Genomic DNA, 17366 nt, shown 5'->3' on the forward strand with positions numbered 1-17366 from the left:
ATGAGTTTGACCCCCCCCCCCCAAAGATACGTAGAGACTTTTCCAACCCCCTTCCCCCTCGGCACCCTTACGTATTTAATGAATGGCCCCTTATAGTCTATTTTCATTGAAGATAAATTAGCATAAGGTAATTTTATGTTCTTCAAAAAATAAATGAACACCCCATGTAACAAATAGCACTTATTACAGAATTTGTCTTTTGCGCAGAAAAAAGTTCAATCCAAAAAACGAGGCTTTTAAACTGCGAAATGAGCATGCAATCGCTGATTTAAAACGAGTCTGATTGAGGAACATAACGTACTCTTCGAGCGCAGCGCCATCTGGTTTTTCCTCAGATCTGACCTCACTTTTTCCCCGTCGATCGACACACTACTCTTTCTAGGCAGTCTATACACTTACGCGCTTTCTAATCCGAAACTTTGTAAATGATTTGAAGTGAAATGGGTCCAAGCTACGATTATTTTTTTTACCAAGATGGAGGATTTAGCAATCGAAGTATGCGGCGAGAATGGAGCATATTATAAGGTATTTTTAATGTGAACGCAGAATATGCTTCTTGTATTTTTTTCTTTCGTTAGAACACCAACATCTTTTGCATTTGTTCTGTTATTTACGCTTGAAAACGTATTTCAACGAGCATGCGGGACAATATATCAATTGCGTTTTGGTTATGTTTTCATTCACATGGTGTTTAAATTTTGTTGTCCATCAAGCATTGTTTATTGTTTTGTTCTTTTAACATTGCACAGATATAACATGCAATACGAATAGTATTCACTATCACTTTTTTTCTGCCGTGTACTTAAAACGTAGAGTGAAATTTCATTCTATTTAATGTTTATGTACTTATATACATGCCGTAAAAATGACACTTACGAAAATGTTAATTTAAGATGTGTTAATTTTAGCTTTTTGTTTTGGCTGGCACATGCTTTCATTCATTATGACTGAACTCTGTGCCATGCTGTGAAGAAGATGGAAAGGAATACATTTCATCAAAATATTTATTTTCTGACCTGTAGGGAAAAAAAAAATAAAAAGCCGAAGTAATTATATATAAAGTTTTTGTGTAAATAATTATTTAACAGGGTTTGTGTTGTGTCGCCGCATTTTATTTTCAAAATATTTTCTTTGGTATTGTACAGTTTAGAATAAGAATTAAAAAGCATGGTGAATGCATAAACTTTACTTGACTGCTAGGAAATCAATCGGAATGAAATGACACATTGGTGTTGAAATAATTGAATCCAAATCTCAAATTCGAGAAGTTTTCAAGATGTTGCAATTTCTTCAGGTCTACTAAGTTGAAATAATACAAGAGAACTAGTATTATTGTTATGATTCTTTAGGTTCATTCAATGTCAAACAATTCGCTATTTAAAATTGCTTCCTGTTTTTGGGAATTTTTATTTATTTTGTTAATGGCAGCGTTCATATAGAAATAGAATAATGGGGATATTCTGAAAAATTCAAATATATTTTAAAGATACTGCTTTGGAGAATTTACAAAAATGAGTCGAACTGCCTAAGTAGGTCTGGGCGATGTAGGAATTTTTACATTGTGATGCATTGCCTACCTTACATTGTGATGGATCACAATATACATTTTTTTTAAAACTAGCTTGTTTAAGTTTTACTTAATATACACAAGGTAGAAAAATTGTTTTTCATACGAGATACGAATTAACAGATTTCTGTACGAGAAAGAAATTGATTGTAAGCAGTGCCAAAAGTGCAAGTTAGTGAAAAATATGGAAGTTTTGAGATTACAATGAGTCTGTTTTTTCAATGCAAAATGATGTAGGTAAATGATCGCCAACTCATGCATTCCATTCAAAAGCTCACATATTCTTGCATTTATCAGTTGCATGAGAGAGGGGCTACACCAGGTGATACTCAGGATTTCATAGTTTATAAAAAATATAAATACAGTAAAACCTGTAAAGTTGACCACCTTTGTAAGTTGACCACCTGTCTATGTTGACCGCTTTTCTCAGGAACGGAATTAGTCCTATCTTATATAATGAAGGAAAACCTCTGTAACTTGACCACCTCTCTATCTTGACCACCTGTCTATCTTGACCACTAATGAACACCAAGTTTGGATTGGAGTATTGTAAAAAACCCTTTGTAAGTTGACCACTTGGTTTATTTTTTAAAATTTTATTTAGCAAATTATTATTATTTTTTTAATTATTATTATTTTAAGCTTTCCAAGAATATTTCTGATGCCAGACCAGCATTTTACCAACTAAATGAAACAGCAGCATAACTAAACCTGCTTTTGAGTTTAACCACATGGGAAAGTTACTAAGAACCCTTTTATTCCCCAAACTTGTTTTTCTTCTGTTGTTAAGAGAAAAATTTGTTATTTTTGATTAGCTATAAATTTTCAGGAACTATTAATATAAAATGAGTAACTTCTCATAAACAATAAGGCTTTTTTTTTTTTGATCAATTTGCTGAAATTTTAAATTTGCACGACACATTATACGGCATTCTGGGAAAATAATCTCTAAAAATATTTGAATAACATCTTAAATTATTGTTTCAAAGTAATGCTAAACAATAAAAGTGAGTTAAACAGAAAGAGTAGGTGTCAATTGCAAGAATTACAAAAGGTGTCATGGTGCAAGAATTCCAAAAAAAAAAAAAAAATCATTACCCCCTTTATAAGTTGACCACCTGTCTAAGTTGACTACCAAAGTACTGCACCGCAAGTGGTCAACTTACACAGGTTTCACTGTACTTTAATTCTGAAAATGTCCCCCAATAAATCTTAAATTATATTTAATCTAACAAATGGAACAAAAAAAGAGTGTAAGACAAATTTTGCATAAAATAGATTTGCAGTGTATGTTTGTCTTCCAAACTTTTGTTTTGCCCCAAAAATAGAACTGAGTTGTTTCTGAGAGTTATATAAATTTCATATTTACATAAAACATTTATAATTATTTTTGTGGGGGGGGGGAGGGGAACAGTAACATTATGAGTTACCGACCTGTGTGATATCTGTGCTAGGAACTCCACTTCTTGTAACACACCAAAATACATGTTGCATTTTTTGTTGCTATTTTGCTCTTTATATTTTGCTTTTTCTCTGGCAAGTGTCTAAATGATAAACTTACTAGCGGGTCAATCCACGTCAAATCAACCACATAAATGGGATTTTAACACCCACCGTCTCGGAATTTGATCAAACTTGATATTACTTCATCCCTTTATGGTTACAAGCAACTCCCTAATTTTTTTTCTTTCAGTATCAATGCGTTTTGATTTTACAGCCTTTTGAAATTTGGCAGTTTTACATTTTTTGTCATTTTCGAGACACTCAAACTGAGATGTTGTTGGTTATGAAAAAAATTATTTCTTGGTAACTAATGCTATAATTTTTTGAAAATTTTTACACAAAATAGAAAGACTTTGAACATGTTGATAAAAAATATTTTAATAATCTTAGTTTTCACAACATTTTTTTAAAAAATTAGACCGCTAAAAAATTGAAAATTTTGAATTTTTTTTTTCAAAAAAAGATGTTGGCAAAAATCTGAATTTCAACAAAAGGGTCAGTTTTAAAAATTATGATTTTTTTAAAAAATGATCATGAATATGTACTCTAACTTATCCAATGAAAAACATTAGGGGACTTTAAGGGATTCTGCCCCCCCCCCCCCCCCATTCTGGAAAAAAAGCGTAGAACATCATACAATCTCTTCTGTGTTTTTAAAAACAGAATTGTCAACAATTATGACAAAAATTCAAATATACAATGTGTTGAATATGGAACTGAAATATAAATAAAATATATTTAAACTTCTATTTTATTTGAAATAGTTTAAAATTTGTCAAATCAACCACAAAAATGGGATTTCAACACCTATCATCTAGATTTTGATGAAACTTGGTATACTTCCTAATTTTGTGGTTAAAAGCAACCCCTTAGTTTCTTTTGTTTCAATCTCAATGTATTTTAATTTTATAGACTTCTGAAATTTTTCGATTTTGCATTTTTTTGTCATTTTCAAAGACACTGAGCTGTTGTTAATGGGGGGGAAAAATGTTTCTCAGCAACTATAGCTAAACCACGAAGAGAAGGCGCGCGTGACGTAGTGGCTGGACGAGTCGATTACGGCGATTTGGCGTAGATAGCAAATGACTGAAAATCAGAATTACTTTGGCTTCTTATCGCCTTTCTTCTCTCGCTCATTTTTTCCGAAAAAAAATGGAGTTTGTCGATTGTGAATTTTTATGCAGTTTGTAAATTAACTTGTAATCGATCGATTGATTATGTGTTTTTACTGTGTGCTTAGTAATTAAATTTAGTGTTACCAAGTACTAAATGTAGGAAAATTTATATTTGAGCATTGTAATAATGATTTCTCCTTTTTGATCCTTAGCATGCAGATTAAACTTTTGAAAAAGCAATCTTAACACAGCATTTCGAACTTTTTTTTCTGATAACAAATAATCAAACTTTAAATATTCTCGTTATTTTTAAATTACCATGAAGTAAATTGTATCTGGTGTATTTCAGTACTTTTTATAGTAAATTTTGTTTGGCATCATAATACCTTAAAAACTAAAATTAAGAGGAATTTTGTGGCATTATATTTTAATGATTCTGAGTAAATATATAATTTAACAGAAAACAGTTTATGTTTGCATGAATTAAACAGGAAATTATAAGCCTGTGAACAGAGAGGTACCGATGGGAGTTCACTGAGGCCTCACAAAAAGTCCTTATTTGACACATTTTGTCAAAAGATTTAGCAAAGTGGAAGATACCAGTACAGAGAATTGCATTTTTTCCTCTCATACTTATATCTTCTCAGATGTAGGATGTGTGCATGTTTTCTTTTAACATGCAGGGGCATTCCAAGGTATTTGGCTGTTACGGACTCTACACTTCATAAGGATGTTTTAGTCTCCTACTCATGATTAGTGCAAATAGTAAAATTAAACTTTTTGTAAATGATTTGTCCTATGTGTAGTTATGTCATAACATTGAAAAAAGTTTAGATTTGTGTTGAATTTCTAAAGATATAGGAAAATATATAGCATGTTACGGACTCTACACTAAAAAGACATGGAAATTTTTGCTTAAATCTTCAAATTTTCTGTGAAAGTAATAATTACTCTTACCTAATGAAGGTTTTCCACTAAGTCTCAGTTTATCTATAATACATTTAAGCACCAAAATATTTTTTAAAAAGGTAAAAAATATTTTTTACGGAATTATTTACTGAAGAACTGCACGATTATGAACATGTTACGGACTCTACATATTTGTCTCGTTCGAGTATTGTTTGAATTATTGTTTATAGAGTGTAAACAACAACAATACTACCTCATTGTTCAATAGTTACAATGATAGAATCAACTGTTATGACTATTTCTTCATCATGTATGTGAAAGGTGCCCACCTGAGGGGGGGGGGGGGGCATGCCACAGGCTGTACCATTGAAGTTTTTTTAGGGGGTGTTTTGAGGGTTATTTTTCTCATTTTTGGGGAGAGGTTTTTGATATTATGAGGGAGGGGGGGGGTTTTGGGATATTTAGGGGAGGTGCACCCAAGCTCTAGGGGTAAGGGGGGGGCAGATTGAATGTGGCCTCTTGTTGGAACAGACCAAGTGATATGTTGATTTCTTCCCGAGTAGCATCAACTCATCGGCCGATCATCGGCCGTTCATCGAAATCCGATCAAACTTTGATCGGTCGATGATCGGCCGATGATCGGATTCCGATGAGTTTTCATCGGAAATTGCTCCAATATGTCTCATCGGCAATAGTAGAATCCGATCATCGGTATCCGATGAATTTTGCTCCCTATACCGATGAGATTTGGAGCAATATACGAGCAGTGCTTTTCCGAGGCGATGAATTTTGGATGAAAATACGATGAGATTTGGACCAATATACGAGCAGTGCTGTTCCGAGGCGATGAATTTAGGATGAAAATACGATGAGAAGTAATAACAACCGCGATATAGGGACAAGCAGGAGGAAAAAAAAATTAACAGTGGGAAGATGGGTCCGCCATCTTGGATGATCACGTGACACTTCCGCCATCTTTAAAACTTCCTGAAGGGGTATTTTCGGATGAGCGTCATTTGGGACAATTATTCAATATACTTTAATTTCTTTTAATAACTGTTTAGTTAATTTCTAATTTAACAACTTTTGATTAACTTGAATCATTAGCTCAACCTAAGTCGCTTTAGCCGGGGAATCGAACCCTAGACCTTTGGAATACGAGATTCATACGCTAACCACTTGACAAGCAATGCTCTCTCCAAGGAGGAAAATAATGTATTACATCGAAAATCATTTGTGGCGCCCATCTATCGGGGGGTAAGGCCATGACCAGATTTCTGAACGGAAAGTGAGAATTTTATTCAGTGAATATACTTGTGGCGCCAGCTAGTGAAGAGTCGGAGTCGGTAATTTTGGGAGTCAAATTGAACAGAATGGAATTGTTTTGGAGATAGGAGAGAAATCATTCAAGAGTCGGAGTCTCATTTTGTTCGCAAATTCCAGTGAGGTAATCGGGGTTGGAATCGTGGAGTTAAAGTTGAATTGATTTTGCAGCAAATCGGAGTAAACCCTTCCAAAATCCAGGAGTCGGATTCGGAGTCAAAGTCTCAGTCATTTTTCCTCCGATTCTCACACCCTGAATGTTGATCCATACAGCCTTACGTTTGATCAATAGTCGGATATTCGAATAATAAAACTTATCGTATTTTAACAGTTGGGAGATTTCCAAAAATTTAAGATTGGGAAAACTTTTATCGGAAAATTTAAACGACCTACTTTTTTTAAGATGAAATGTAAACTCGGCAAATTTTCATCGGAAAATTTGATCGTTACGATCTCTTTTTCCGATGAAATTTCGCTTGGTAAATTTTCATCGGAAAAATTTGATCGTTACGATCTCTTTTTCCGGATGAAATGCAGCTCGGCAAATTTTTCATCGGAAAATTTGAACGTTACGATCTCTTTTTCGGATGAAATTTCGCTCGGCAAATTTTCATCGGAAAATTTGATTGTTATGATCTCTTTTTCCGATGAAATGCAGCTCGGCAAATTTTCATCGGAAAATTTGATCGTTACGATCTCTTTTTTCCGATGAAATGTAGCTAGGCAAACTTTCATCGGAAAATTTGATCGTTACGATCTCTTTTTCCGATGAAATGTAGCTAGGCAAATTTTCATCGGAAAATTTGATCGTTACGATCTCTTTTTCCGATGAAATGCAGCTCGGCAAATTTTCATCGGGAAATTTGATCGTAAGGATATAGTTTTCCGATAAAAAACAGCTCATCGAAAACCGTTCTCGGATTCTGATCGCAACGATATCAGCGTGGCATTACGCGATGAGTTTAGGAGGGAGTCGATGATCGGCCGAGCAAAATCCTATGAGTTGATGCTACCTGGGTTCAGTCTTGAATTTGATATTAGAAAAAATAGATTTTAATGCAATTTTCACTAACAATTCAACTTTTATAGTAGAATTTTGGTTATCTGAAGTGATCAATACCGGACCATTTTCGGTAACTCGAAATTTCTGGATAACTTTTTTTGGGGGGGGGGGAGGGGGGGGAGGGACATGTTAGGAAGAAGATGTTTTTAAGCCAATACTTTTTAAATTGCATTTTTAAAGTTAAGTTAAATTTTCTGTTAATTCAATTTAAAAAGGCAACATTTTTTGCTTCAGGAATCACATATATTTTTAAGCAGCAAAATTTTGTTCATTTCCGGTGTAAATAATTGCATTTAATTAATTAAATGTATGATCAGTCTCGGTCATGTATGGCACGAAAGATCTTATATTTTTGTTTAATGGCCCTAATATTAATGTACTAAATGGCATCTAACATGCCTTACTTTGTTCCTTTATTTTAACATGAAAGTGATTTTTTTCTAATTTTTTTGTACAATATATACTCGTATTTTATACTGGAAATTTTTCAAATGTCACACTGGAAATATACTGAAATTCGGGATCACCTGATCAGTCAACATCCCATAAGATAATAGGGTAAATTGGGACTCGTTAGACTGGCCTTCATAATTTTAATATCTTTTTTTTTTATTTACGACTAACAAAAAGTAGCGCCTATAGCTCTACAATTCCTATAATGAAATCATATTGTACAGTTATTTTGAAAAAATTTCAGAAACTGTTATTTTGGCAGTGCTGCTTTTAATTGATTAACTCTCATAACTAAGCAACTTTATTTTTTTAAATGGTTTTCGTGAAGAATAAAGCAATAAATTGAATTCCTCTCCTAAAATAAGTTTTTTTAGTTCTTAAGTATTAGCAGTTTATTTTTTGTTGTAGGGAAAAAATCAGGACAACTTTTTTTAGACCAAGTACCTGAGGTATGTTGCTTCACTTTTAGAAAACACACAAAAACTTTTAGAACAATTAAAAAAGCAATACTCCAGTATTAGCAATAGTGAAGTTGCTAAAAACACAAATTGTGCCGATTGTTGAAAAAGTAACAGATGTTAGTTAATTTTAATTATATTGATCTTTAAACTTTGGTTTTTGATTCTAATCATAAAACATTTGTTTGGTACAAATGTTGGATAATATTTAACATTAAAATTGTAATAGAAGTTGGTTTTGTAATGTGGGGACCCGGGACTGTGGCAGGTTGGATCACTTCACAAAGTTCTCTTAAAGTATTAATGGGGAAAAAGGTAATGAATTGAAAATTTTCTGGGGGTGGTGAGAAATATTTAACTCATGGTAGAAAATAAAACTATGAATTGAAATTTATGATGAGATAAAAAAAAAAAAGAAAAGTAGAGAGCCAGACCAATGTGCTCTGACTACCCCTATACACTTACTTGTTCAGTCAAAACTCTTCTGAAAGTGAAAGTTTTTTTTAAAGTATAAGTTGTAATTTCCTTTAAAGGGCTACTTATTATTTTTTTTCTTGTGCAGGCTGTTCAAAGATTTTGGTAAAGAAAGAGCTGTGTTGAAACGGTTGCCAAATGTAGAGTCCATAACGTTTTGTAGAGTCCGTAACCAAATTTAGAAAATTAATTAAAAATACCGAATTTAAATAATCATGAAACTTATTTTAGAATATTGTAACACCATAGGTGAAGTTAGAAAACATTCAGTTTAGTGCTATAAAATGCATAAATGAAAATTTTAACAAAACTTTTCTTCTAATTATTGTTACGGACTCTACAATCACCATTTTCACAACTTATAATTTTTTAACGAATGCACTTTTTCATTAAAATTATTATATGTAGTAGAGATAATCCTTTACTTTATTTGTCCCAGGTACCAGTTTTGGCTTGAAATTCGGTTCAAGTCACTATTGAAGAAAAACTCAATGTAGAATCCGTAACGTTAAAAGTTGTATTTTTGATGTTTTGATTGCGGTTACATGATTAATATGAAGTAAATGAAGAAAAAAATATGACATGTGTGTCTTTTGGAATGTGCTTTTTTAATATATATAAAAATTTTAACCTTTTAACAAGTTTTGTTACGGACACCCCTATGTCACAAATACCTTGGATGGATATGCCCCTGCAGTAAAATTTGAATTTTCATTTCCTCCTTCCGAACATTTTGGTTCGGGGTGCCCCAACGTGTGACCTGTACTTTTAATCTTTATACTGCTTTTCGTATTCAAAAATACGTCCGTAGTTTAATTTTATTTCACCAAACAGTAAAATAACCATACATTTAACAAAACTAATTCTATTTTAAACAAAAAAAAAAGAAGAAAAAAGGGTCGCAATACATTTTTACATAAATACTATCATTTTAGCCTAATCGAATCGTATGCCAAGATGATTAAGACGTTCGTATTCGTAGTTTAGACAGTGGCCTCCCAAGAAGGTCAGCATATTTAAAATATAAAAAAAGGATGGTAGGAAAAAGAGGCTTCCTTTGGGAAAAGGTACACCTTGGGACAGCTCTATTTTCCCCACATAGATTTTAAAACGTTCTAATTTTCAAATACACTAGTACTTTGATTCCACTGATTAAGCAGATAAGAGTTTTTTTTTTTTGTACAAACATGTCTTATAACCTTCTCCTGAAATTTTTATAAGTTGCATAGTGGGTTTGACAATGACGGACTAATGTATAACAAAATTAGAAAAAAAAGGAGGAAAAGTGTCTCAAGGTGAGCCCCACCCTCCTTTCCACACCCACATTTACAAAAAATGTGAATTAAATACTTATAAATAAAAAATAGAACGTTAATAGGTACATTATTTTGCGTTTTGTTGAATAAGAAATCAAAACAAGGGTTATAATAATGATGTTTAATCAACTAAATAATAATTCTTAAGAACAAAACAAATGAATAAATAAAAAGGGCGAGAGAAAAAGTATTATTGGAAGTACAAAATATATGGTAGCGAGAATCATGGGGGTAGCATTAATTAATTAAACAAGATCAGCAACATTCAAACATTATGAATATCAAAGAAAAAAAAATAAATTATAGGAAGAATGCATTTTAAGAACACCTGTTGGTAAATTCCTAAAAATTTTAGAGGATACTGCTGTATGAAGCTTGTGACATTGAATTACAATGAAAAACTGTTTCGTTCTACAGATTGTGCTTCTCTAAATCCCTTCCAGTGATTTACAAAAACAATTGTTCCACTCCTTCCAATCTTATGAATGTGCAATTAAACTTATGTAGTCATTTTTTAAAAACATTCATGAAAATTGTTCCGATCTTAAAAATTTTCTACTTAGATTACAAAATATTGATATATTAGTAAGAAAGCACATGTGCAACTTATAAACGGTTGATTTCCGATACATTGATAGAAAATTCCTCGTTTATACTGGAATGGATAATATGTCAAGGAAAAAAAAAACAAGGGCTCTGGAGGATTGCAATTCTTCCAATCCCTCCTTAAAATAAAGCAGAAAATAAGCACAGGTCTTCAATCGTGAACTTGTATAAGTGTTTTGTTTTAAATCTTGAAACCTGTTATTGAGAATTGATGACAAGAATGCAAAAAAAAGGGGGGGGGGGATCTTTGAAGCCTTTTTTCAAAATGAAAAAAAAAATGTAAATTTCCGAAACAGAATGGATCATCAAACTAAGATGTGAAAACAATAAAGCTATTGCAAAAAAATTTAAAAGATGTGGATGGAATTGCGAAAACATGAAATATTTAACAGGATAAATTGCTGAAAATGTCTCATTCCCAATCCATTGAGCCTGTTTCGGAAGCTGTATCTGTTCCTCTCTGATTCAACGGTGAAATTTAGAGTTTCAACTACATTTTCTACGATTCCCAATATTTCGTCTCCAATTTTTCAATGTGGCTGCAGTATTTTTCCCAGTCGTCACTGGAAACACTTTGAATTGCGTGCGTTGTATGCCCGGTAGCAGAAACTGCGAGACGCGAGACGTGCGTCGCAGATTTTTCGGCGGCCTGCAGATAATTTTACCAAAGAACAAAACGAAAGGAAGGGGAAAAAAAAAATAAATAAATAAAAGAAAAAAAAAAAGAAATACAACTTTAAAAAGATCGTTTGGAGATCGCTTTTTGAGCGATGGATGCTTCAGCATTTCAACTAAAAACATAGTCGTCCTATTTGGTCATTCACAAAATCGAAGTAGAAAAGTGCAAAAGTTTTCAAAAACAAAGATGAATTGGATGTATTATCTTTCTGCCAAGAAATGAAAATAACTTAAAATCTACAGCAAATCGTTTTTTAATTTTTATTTTTTAAAATAATTTTCTTGAGAAGTGAAAAATTTTATGTGAAAATTTCACCTTATCCTCATTGCTTTGGACGCAAAAGCGCCAAAACTTTTTTTACTAAAGTTTAGTCTCATGAGGATTTTTATTTTGAAAATATTTTTTGCAACAAATTCAGAAATTAATATCTTAATTTTTAGCGTAGTCGCCATGTTTGGCCGCCAAGATGTTGGTACGTAAGACTCATGAAGTGCCTTCGTTTTCAAAAACCGAATTAGATGTTTATTGCAATGCAAACTGCTGAAAATTAAGCAAAATGTGTCTTTTTTTTTTTTTTTTTTTGGATAATTCTTAATTATAGTCTTTAAAATTGCAAAATTTTATCTTCAGAATATTATCTTATCTTCATTGCTTTACAGGCTAATGTGCTAAAAACTGACTATTTCACATAAATAGTAGTTTTTTAATGATTTTGAATTTATTGCTACTTTTATGCAACAAATTCAAATATCTATTTATAACCATGAATTTTTCGCGTAGACACCATGTTTGGCCATTCTCAAGATAGAAATAAAGGATACTAATACTTACCTAAGTTTCCAAAAACAGAATTGGATGTTTACCTCAACACAAACTATTGAAGATAACATAAAGTGTTCAATAAATCATGTTTTTTTTTCTTTTCATAAAATATTTTTTTGAAAAATGCGAATTATTATCTGCACAGTTGTATTTGATCCTCATTGATTTGAAGGCTTTGCTATAAGCTAAATATTTCATCTAAAATGCAATTTCCTGCCAACTTCTCATTTACTAATTTAAAAAATTTAAAAACCCATTTCAATGCAAATTTTCCATATTAAAATTAATATGTCTTGAAGAATTGGTTTTCATAGTGTGTAGAGTTCTATTTATTTTTATGAAAGTAGTGAAAGCTGCTTCCTCCCCCCCCCCCCCTTATTGCTTTAAAATTTAGCGACAGTGGTGGCCACTAAGTTTTTCGGGTCTAGTGGCCACTGGCCAGTTGGAAAATTGTCCAAGTCTTGGCCTTCACAAAGGACTTGTGTAGTTTATTAAAACTTAAAATAAAACTAATAATAATGCTGCAGATTATTTTCAACTACCGGAAGTAGTGTCGCAGACTGGCTAGAAAGTTTCTGCTACTGGGGTTGTATGTTCTTCTAGAGTTTTGAGACTTAACTCAGCTTCAACGTTTCTATTCCTTACAAAGCGCTTGACAGCTGCCCAGGCTAACTCGATCGGGTTCAAATCACAATGATAAGGGAGCAATCGTAGAACCGAGTGTCCATGCTGTTTTATAAGTTCATCCATGCGATATTGTTTTGTCGGTGAAGCATTTGCTTAAATTATTTCAAAAATTTCCGGTTTTCTCAAATTGCTGTCATATGGGATTGAGTGTTCGTCTAAATACTGACGCATCACATATTTTGTTGCATATTTCGATGGTACAGGGTCTACAACCTTCGTATGGTACGAAGCATTGTCCATTACTATTACAGAGTTAGGGGCGATGTTTGGTAAAAAATTTTCTCGAATGTATTTTTCGAAATTTTCGGAATTCATTTGCCCATGGTAATCATCCATGGCACACCCTGCTTTGAAGACCAAACCTGCATTGGGTATAAACCCTTCTTTAGATCCTGCATGCACTACTATCAATCGACTTCCTGCTCCATCTTTGACAGTAGCTCCAATTTTTCCGTCTTGCCAGCATTTGGAAAACGAGAGTATTGTCAATCCAAGTTTCATCAATAAACACAATATTCCATTGATTTTGATAATGCTTTTTTATTTCTCGTAAGTATCTGCATCGCCATGAAATGATGTCAGGTCGTTCAATCAGCACTTTTCTCCTGTTCTGACATTTTTTCCATCGAAATCCAATTTTGTGTAAGATTTTTCTTAGCGTTTCCCTCTTCCAGGGGAAATTAATTTTATCTCTTAAAATTGGCAATTACTAATCGTATTGTAGGCATCTTTTTTGATTTATAAAATTCATTTATCGTGCTCCTCACAACACATAAGTCAAAACTATCCAAAAACGCTTTCCTATCAACAGGTTGAGGGCGATGTTTTCCAGGAGATAACAACAGGTCATTCGAAAGCGATTCTTTTTTTATACATTGGATAGTCCGAACTGAAACTCCAGTTGCGGCAGATATTCTATGTTGCACTTTATGAATTGAAATTAAAAGTTCGCCAGACTTTGCTTCTTTTTCAAAAAATCTTCTCACATTATTAACAACGATCCTTTCTCTAGAATGCAACGTTTTTCTTTTTAAAGACATTTTGTTCTGAAAAAAACCGTTTAGTTTCATCACCTGACAAGCTCCTCGAGGCAGAGTGACAAGAAGAACCCATTAAGGGGGGGGGGGGAGGGCAGTTGCTTAAATAGAAAAAAAAAAAACTGGCGAATTTACAACAGCGCAAATCATGTAATTGATGCAAGTGAAGCAGACTGTTCTACTTTATTCAGATTATTTGTAGCAGTAATATTACTCTGAATCTTAACTTTCACAATTCAGCGAGCTTTTCATAAAAATTTGTTATGCTCAGAGCGTAATTACTGTACGATTGTTCTGCACTCCCTAATTTTTAGAATCAATGTTTTCGCCATTGTATATTGGAGAGATATTAGCATAAATAGTGAGCAGTTGCATATGGAATGAATGCACCTGTGAAATAATATAAGTAATTTAAATTTTGCTACCACTTAAGAGTTTTTAAATATCATTGCTAATTATGTGTTTCATTGCACATTATTTTGTTGGACTACATTCAGTGGCGTGCACGGAAATTTCGGGGCCCGTCACAAATGTCTTTTACGGGACCCCTCTAAATTGTTTACCCATACGTCCCCACAAAATTTCACCCCTTATTTTAGAAATCTCGGGCTCCTTCAAGCTTGATCCCGGGCCGGCAGATGTCCCCCCTCCCTTCTCTCCGGTGGCGGTGCATGCCCCTAACTACATTACTTTACAGTTCTTATTTTAAGAAAGTTTCACTTCAGTTTAAAAGCTTGGTTTAAGTTTGGGGCTTAGGTAGTGACAACGCAGTCAGCCTCGTCATTTCGAAGTGTTGGGGGGGGGGGGGAGGCAAAGGGTATATACTCAATTTTTATAGTTAAAAAAGCAACATAATGCATGGTTACTTTGTATTTTAAAATCCAGGGAAGGGGTTGAAATGACCCCCTGATCTTCCAAATGACGGACCTGAAAACAGTATCAAAACGTAAAAATGAAAATAAATACATCTCTCTCATTTCTTGTTTCTGCAAAAGCTAAATTATATTTTAAAACTATTGGAAACAACGTTATGAAAACAAATTTCAGTATTTTTTTTTAAATAACTTCAAAACCAGCAGTATGGATTATTTATGGTGGTTGTAAAATCGTTGAAAATGCTATTTATTTTTCCTCAATACACTTTACTGAGCACTAGATTGGAGGGGGGGTGGAGGGGTTAATTATAAATGAAATTAATTTAAAAAAATAACATGAGGGGAACGGGGACTAAGCTTCTAAAAAGCACCTGATTTAAAGCGGTATTTGGGGGCATTCACAACAATTTAACTAGAATAAAATGGGACCATGTTTCACTGTTTGCACTAAAAATGAAGCCTAACATTACATAATCTGGAAAAGGTTTGTTGCAGAATTCGAGAATGGAATAGAAACTTCTTCAGGCTCTTTGTCTTTTGAAGATGCCACCTTCTGCTAATCATAAACTACTCGGAAAATATTTTTCAAACTTACTATGATGGCATTAAGGAGATTCTTTTGTTTAAGGAAATTGAGCACTTTTTAAGCATTTTGGGTAAAGCACAATCTAATCACACTTCATTGAAAGGACTTAAGAAAAAATAAGTTCGAGGAAGATAATATAAAATATTAATAATACTTCACGGGGCTCTAGACATAGAAAATATTGGAAACCCCACTAAAACTTGCATTGAAATATTGCACCTCCAACCTTTTCTCCCACTTGCACACACTGCAGCCTGTTGTTTGGTCATACCAAAGGGGGCTTTCAAGTTTTTGAAATTTATTTATATCAAATTGAGAGCAAGTGCACACGCGCGAAAGAGAACTCGCAGGTTTACAGCCTTCTAAAACTTATTTCAGTGCTACTTTGCGCATTTTCAATCCTATTTTTACCAGGAATTCTGTATGAGTATTAAAAACTTTTGCTATACCATATGACCCCCCCCCCTAATTTTTCTTATCCCCTTTGCTCTACTTATTTATTTATTTTAAATTATTATTTTTATTGTTTTGTTAGAAACGTTCCATGCTACACCAATAACACACACACATACACACAAAATAATTAAATAAATAAAATTACGTTAAAATTAAATAAATTAAAATAAAATAGTAAATGAAATAGTTTACATTAAAAATAAATCAACAAATAAATTTAAATAAATAAATTAAACATTTTAAAAATCCCCCCTCCCCAATTCTCCAAATGTGTGAATTCGCAACTGCGAAATATCAACGCATCTTCGCCAAGTAACCCCTACTCCGCTTGTGCGCTCTCACTCACACTACCTATTTTAAAATGAAGTGTCCCATTTCCGCTTCTAGTCCACGTGCCTTCTCTTCTTGTCAAGCTTTAATAATATTATCTTTTTGAAAATTTTCATGAAAAATGTTAAGACTTTGAATAATTTTATAAAAAATATTATAATAATCTTAGTTAATACAAAGAATTTTTTTAAAATCAGAAAGTTAAACATTTTGATTTTTTTTTTTTTTTGGTCAAAAAAACCATTGTTTGAAATTTAAAATTTTTAACATCAGGGTTTAAAGAAAAAATGATCATGAGTATGTGCCCTAACTTTTCCTGTGAAAAAAGTTATGGGTCTTTTAGGGATTTTGTCCCCTCCCCTCTAGAAACAACGAAAGCATCATAGAGAAAAGTTTTTCCATGTCTTTGAAACAAGCGTTCCCAGCAATTATTTAAAAAATTTAAATATAAAGTGTGTTAAATATTGAACTCAAACATACAAATTTAATATTCAAGCTATTTTTTTTATTTGAAATAGTTCAAAAATTGTTTAAAATATAAATATTCTGAAAATAAGATATCATGAAATTCAAAAGTTGCAGACAATATCTGCATACGGATTACTGCATTTTAGTCCAGACAAGTTAAAACAACAGTAAAGTCTTAACACCAATTCATAATCATACAGTTACTAGTACTTTCAGGATCTGCCCCCCTCCCCCTTTACGTTTGAGAAAAATTGCTATCGTGGAACTGTTTTTCCATTATAGTTTTACTGCTGTAAAATGACAAATTCATCCTTTTAATTTCTTGAAATTACATTTAACACCCCTTAAAAATTAATGGCCTGATGGTTTAGTAATAATATGTTCAAAATAAAGTAAATTACCTGTCCCCCTCCCCTCATAGCAAATGAAGAAATAAATTAGTATTTATGCACCTCTCGTATTCAATGGATTCAAAACAAATTATTATTTGCATGGAAATTTTTTTTGTCCAGATTCCCCCCCCCCCAAGCTTAATGACATAACTCATAACTTTTCCTCAACTTACTGGGGTTCCAAAATTTTAATTCCTAAAAATTTTCTGTCTGTATCACTTATGCTTATTAATGCTTAACATTCACA

At 32.8% G+C, this 17366-nt stretch overlaps 1 protein-coding gene across 2 annotated transcripts in view; it reads left to right on the forward strand.

Moving 5' to 3' along the window:
* The first annotated feature begins 466 nt into the window (after window positions 1-466).
* LOC129219268 (fragile X messenger ribonucleoprotein 1 homolog) overlaps window positions 467-17366 on the forward strand; it is a 106538-nt gene continuing 89638 nt past the window's right edge. For both annotated transcript variants that reach the window (XM_054853598.1, XM_054853599.1), the window contains exon 1: window positions 467-525. In XM_054853598.1, the coding sequence (XP_054709573.1) occupies window positions 475-525 (51 nt within the window). In that variant the 5' untranslated portion in view covers window positions 467-474. The remainder of the gene's footprint in view (window positions 526-17366) is intronic.

This window comes from Uloborus diversus, chromosome 3, assembly GCF_026930045.1.
Source record: "Uloborus diversus isolate 005 chromosome 3, Udiv.v.3.1, whole genome shotgun sequence".
Classification (NCBI taxonomy): Eukaryota; Metazoa; Arthropoda; class Arachnida; order Araneae; family Uloboridae; genus Uloborus; species Uloborus diversus.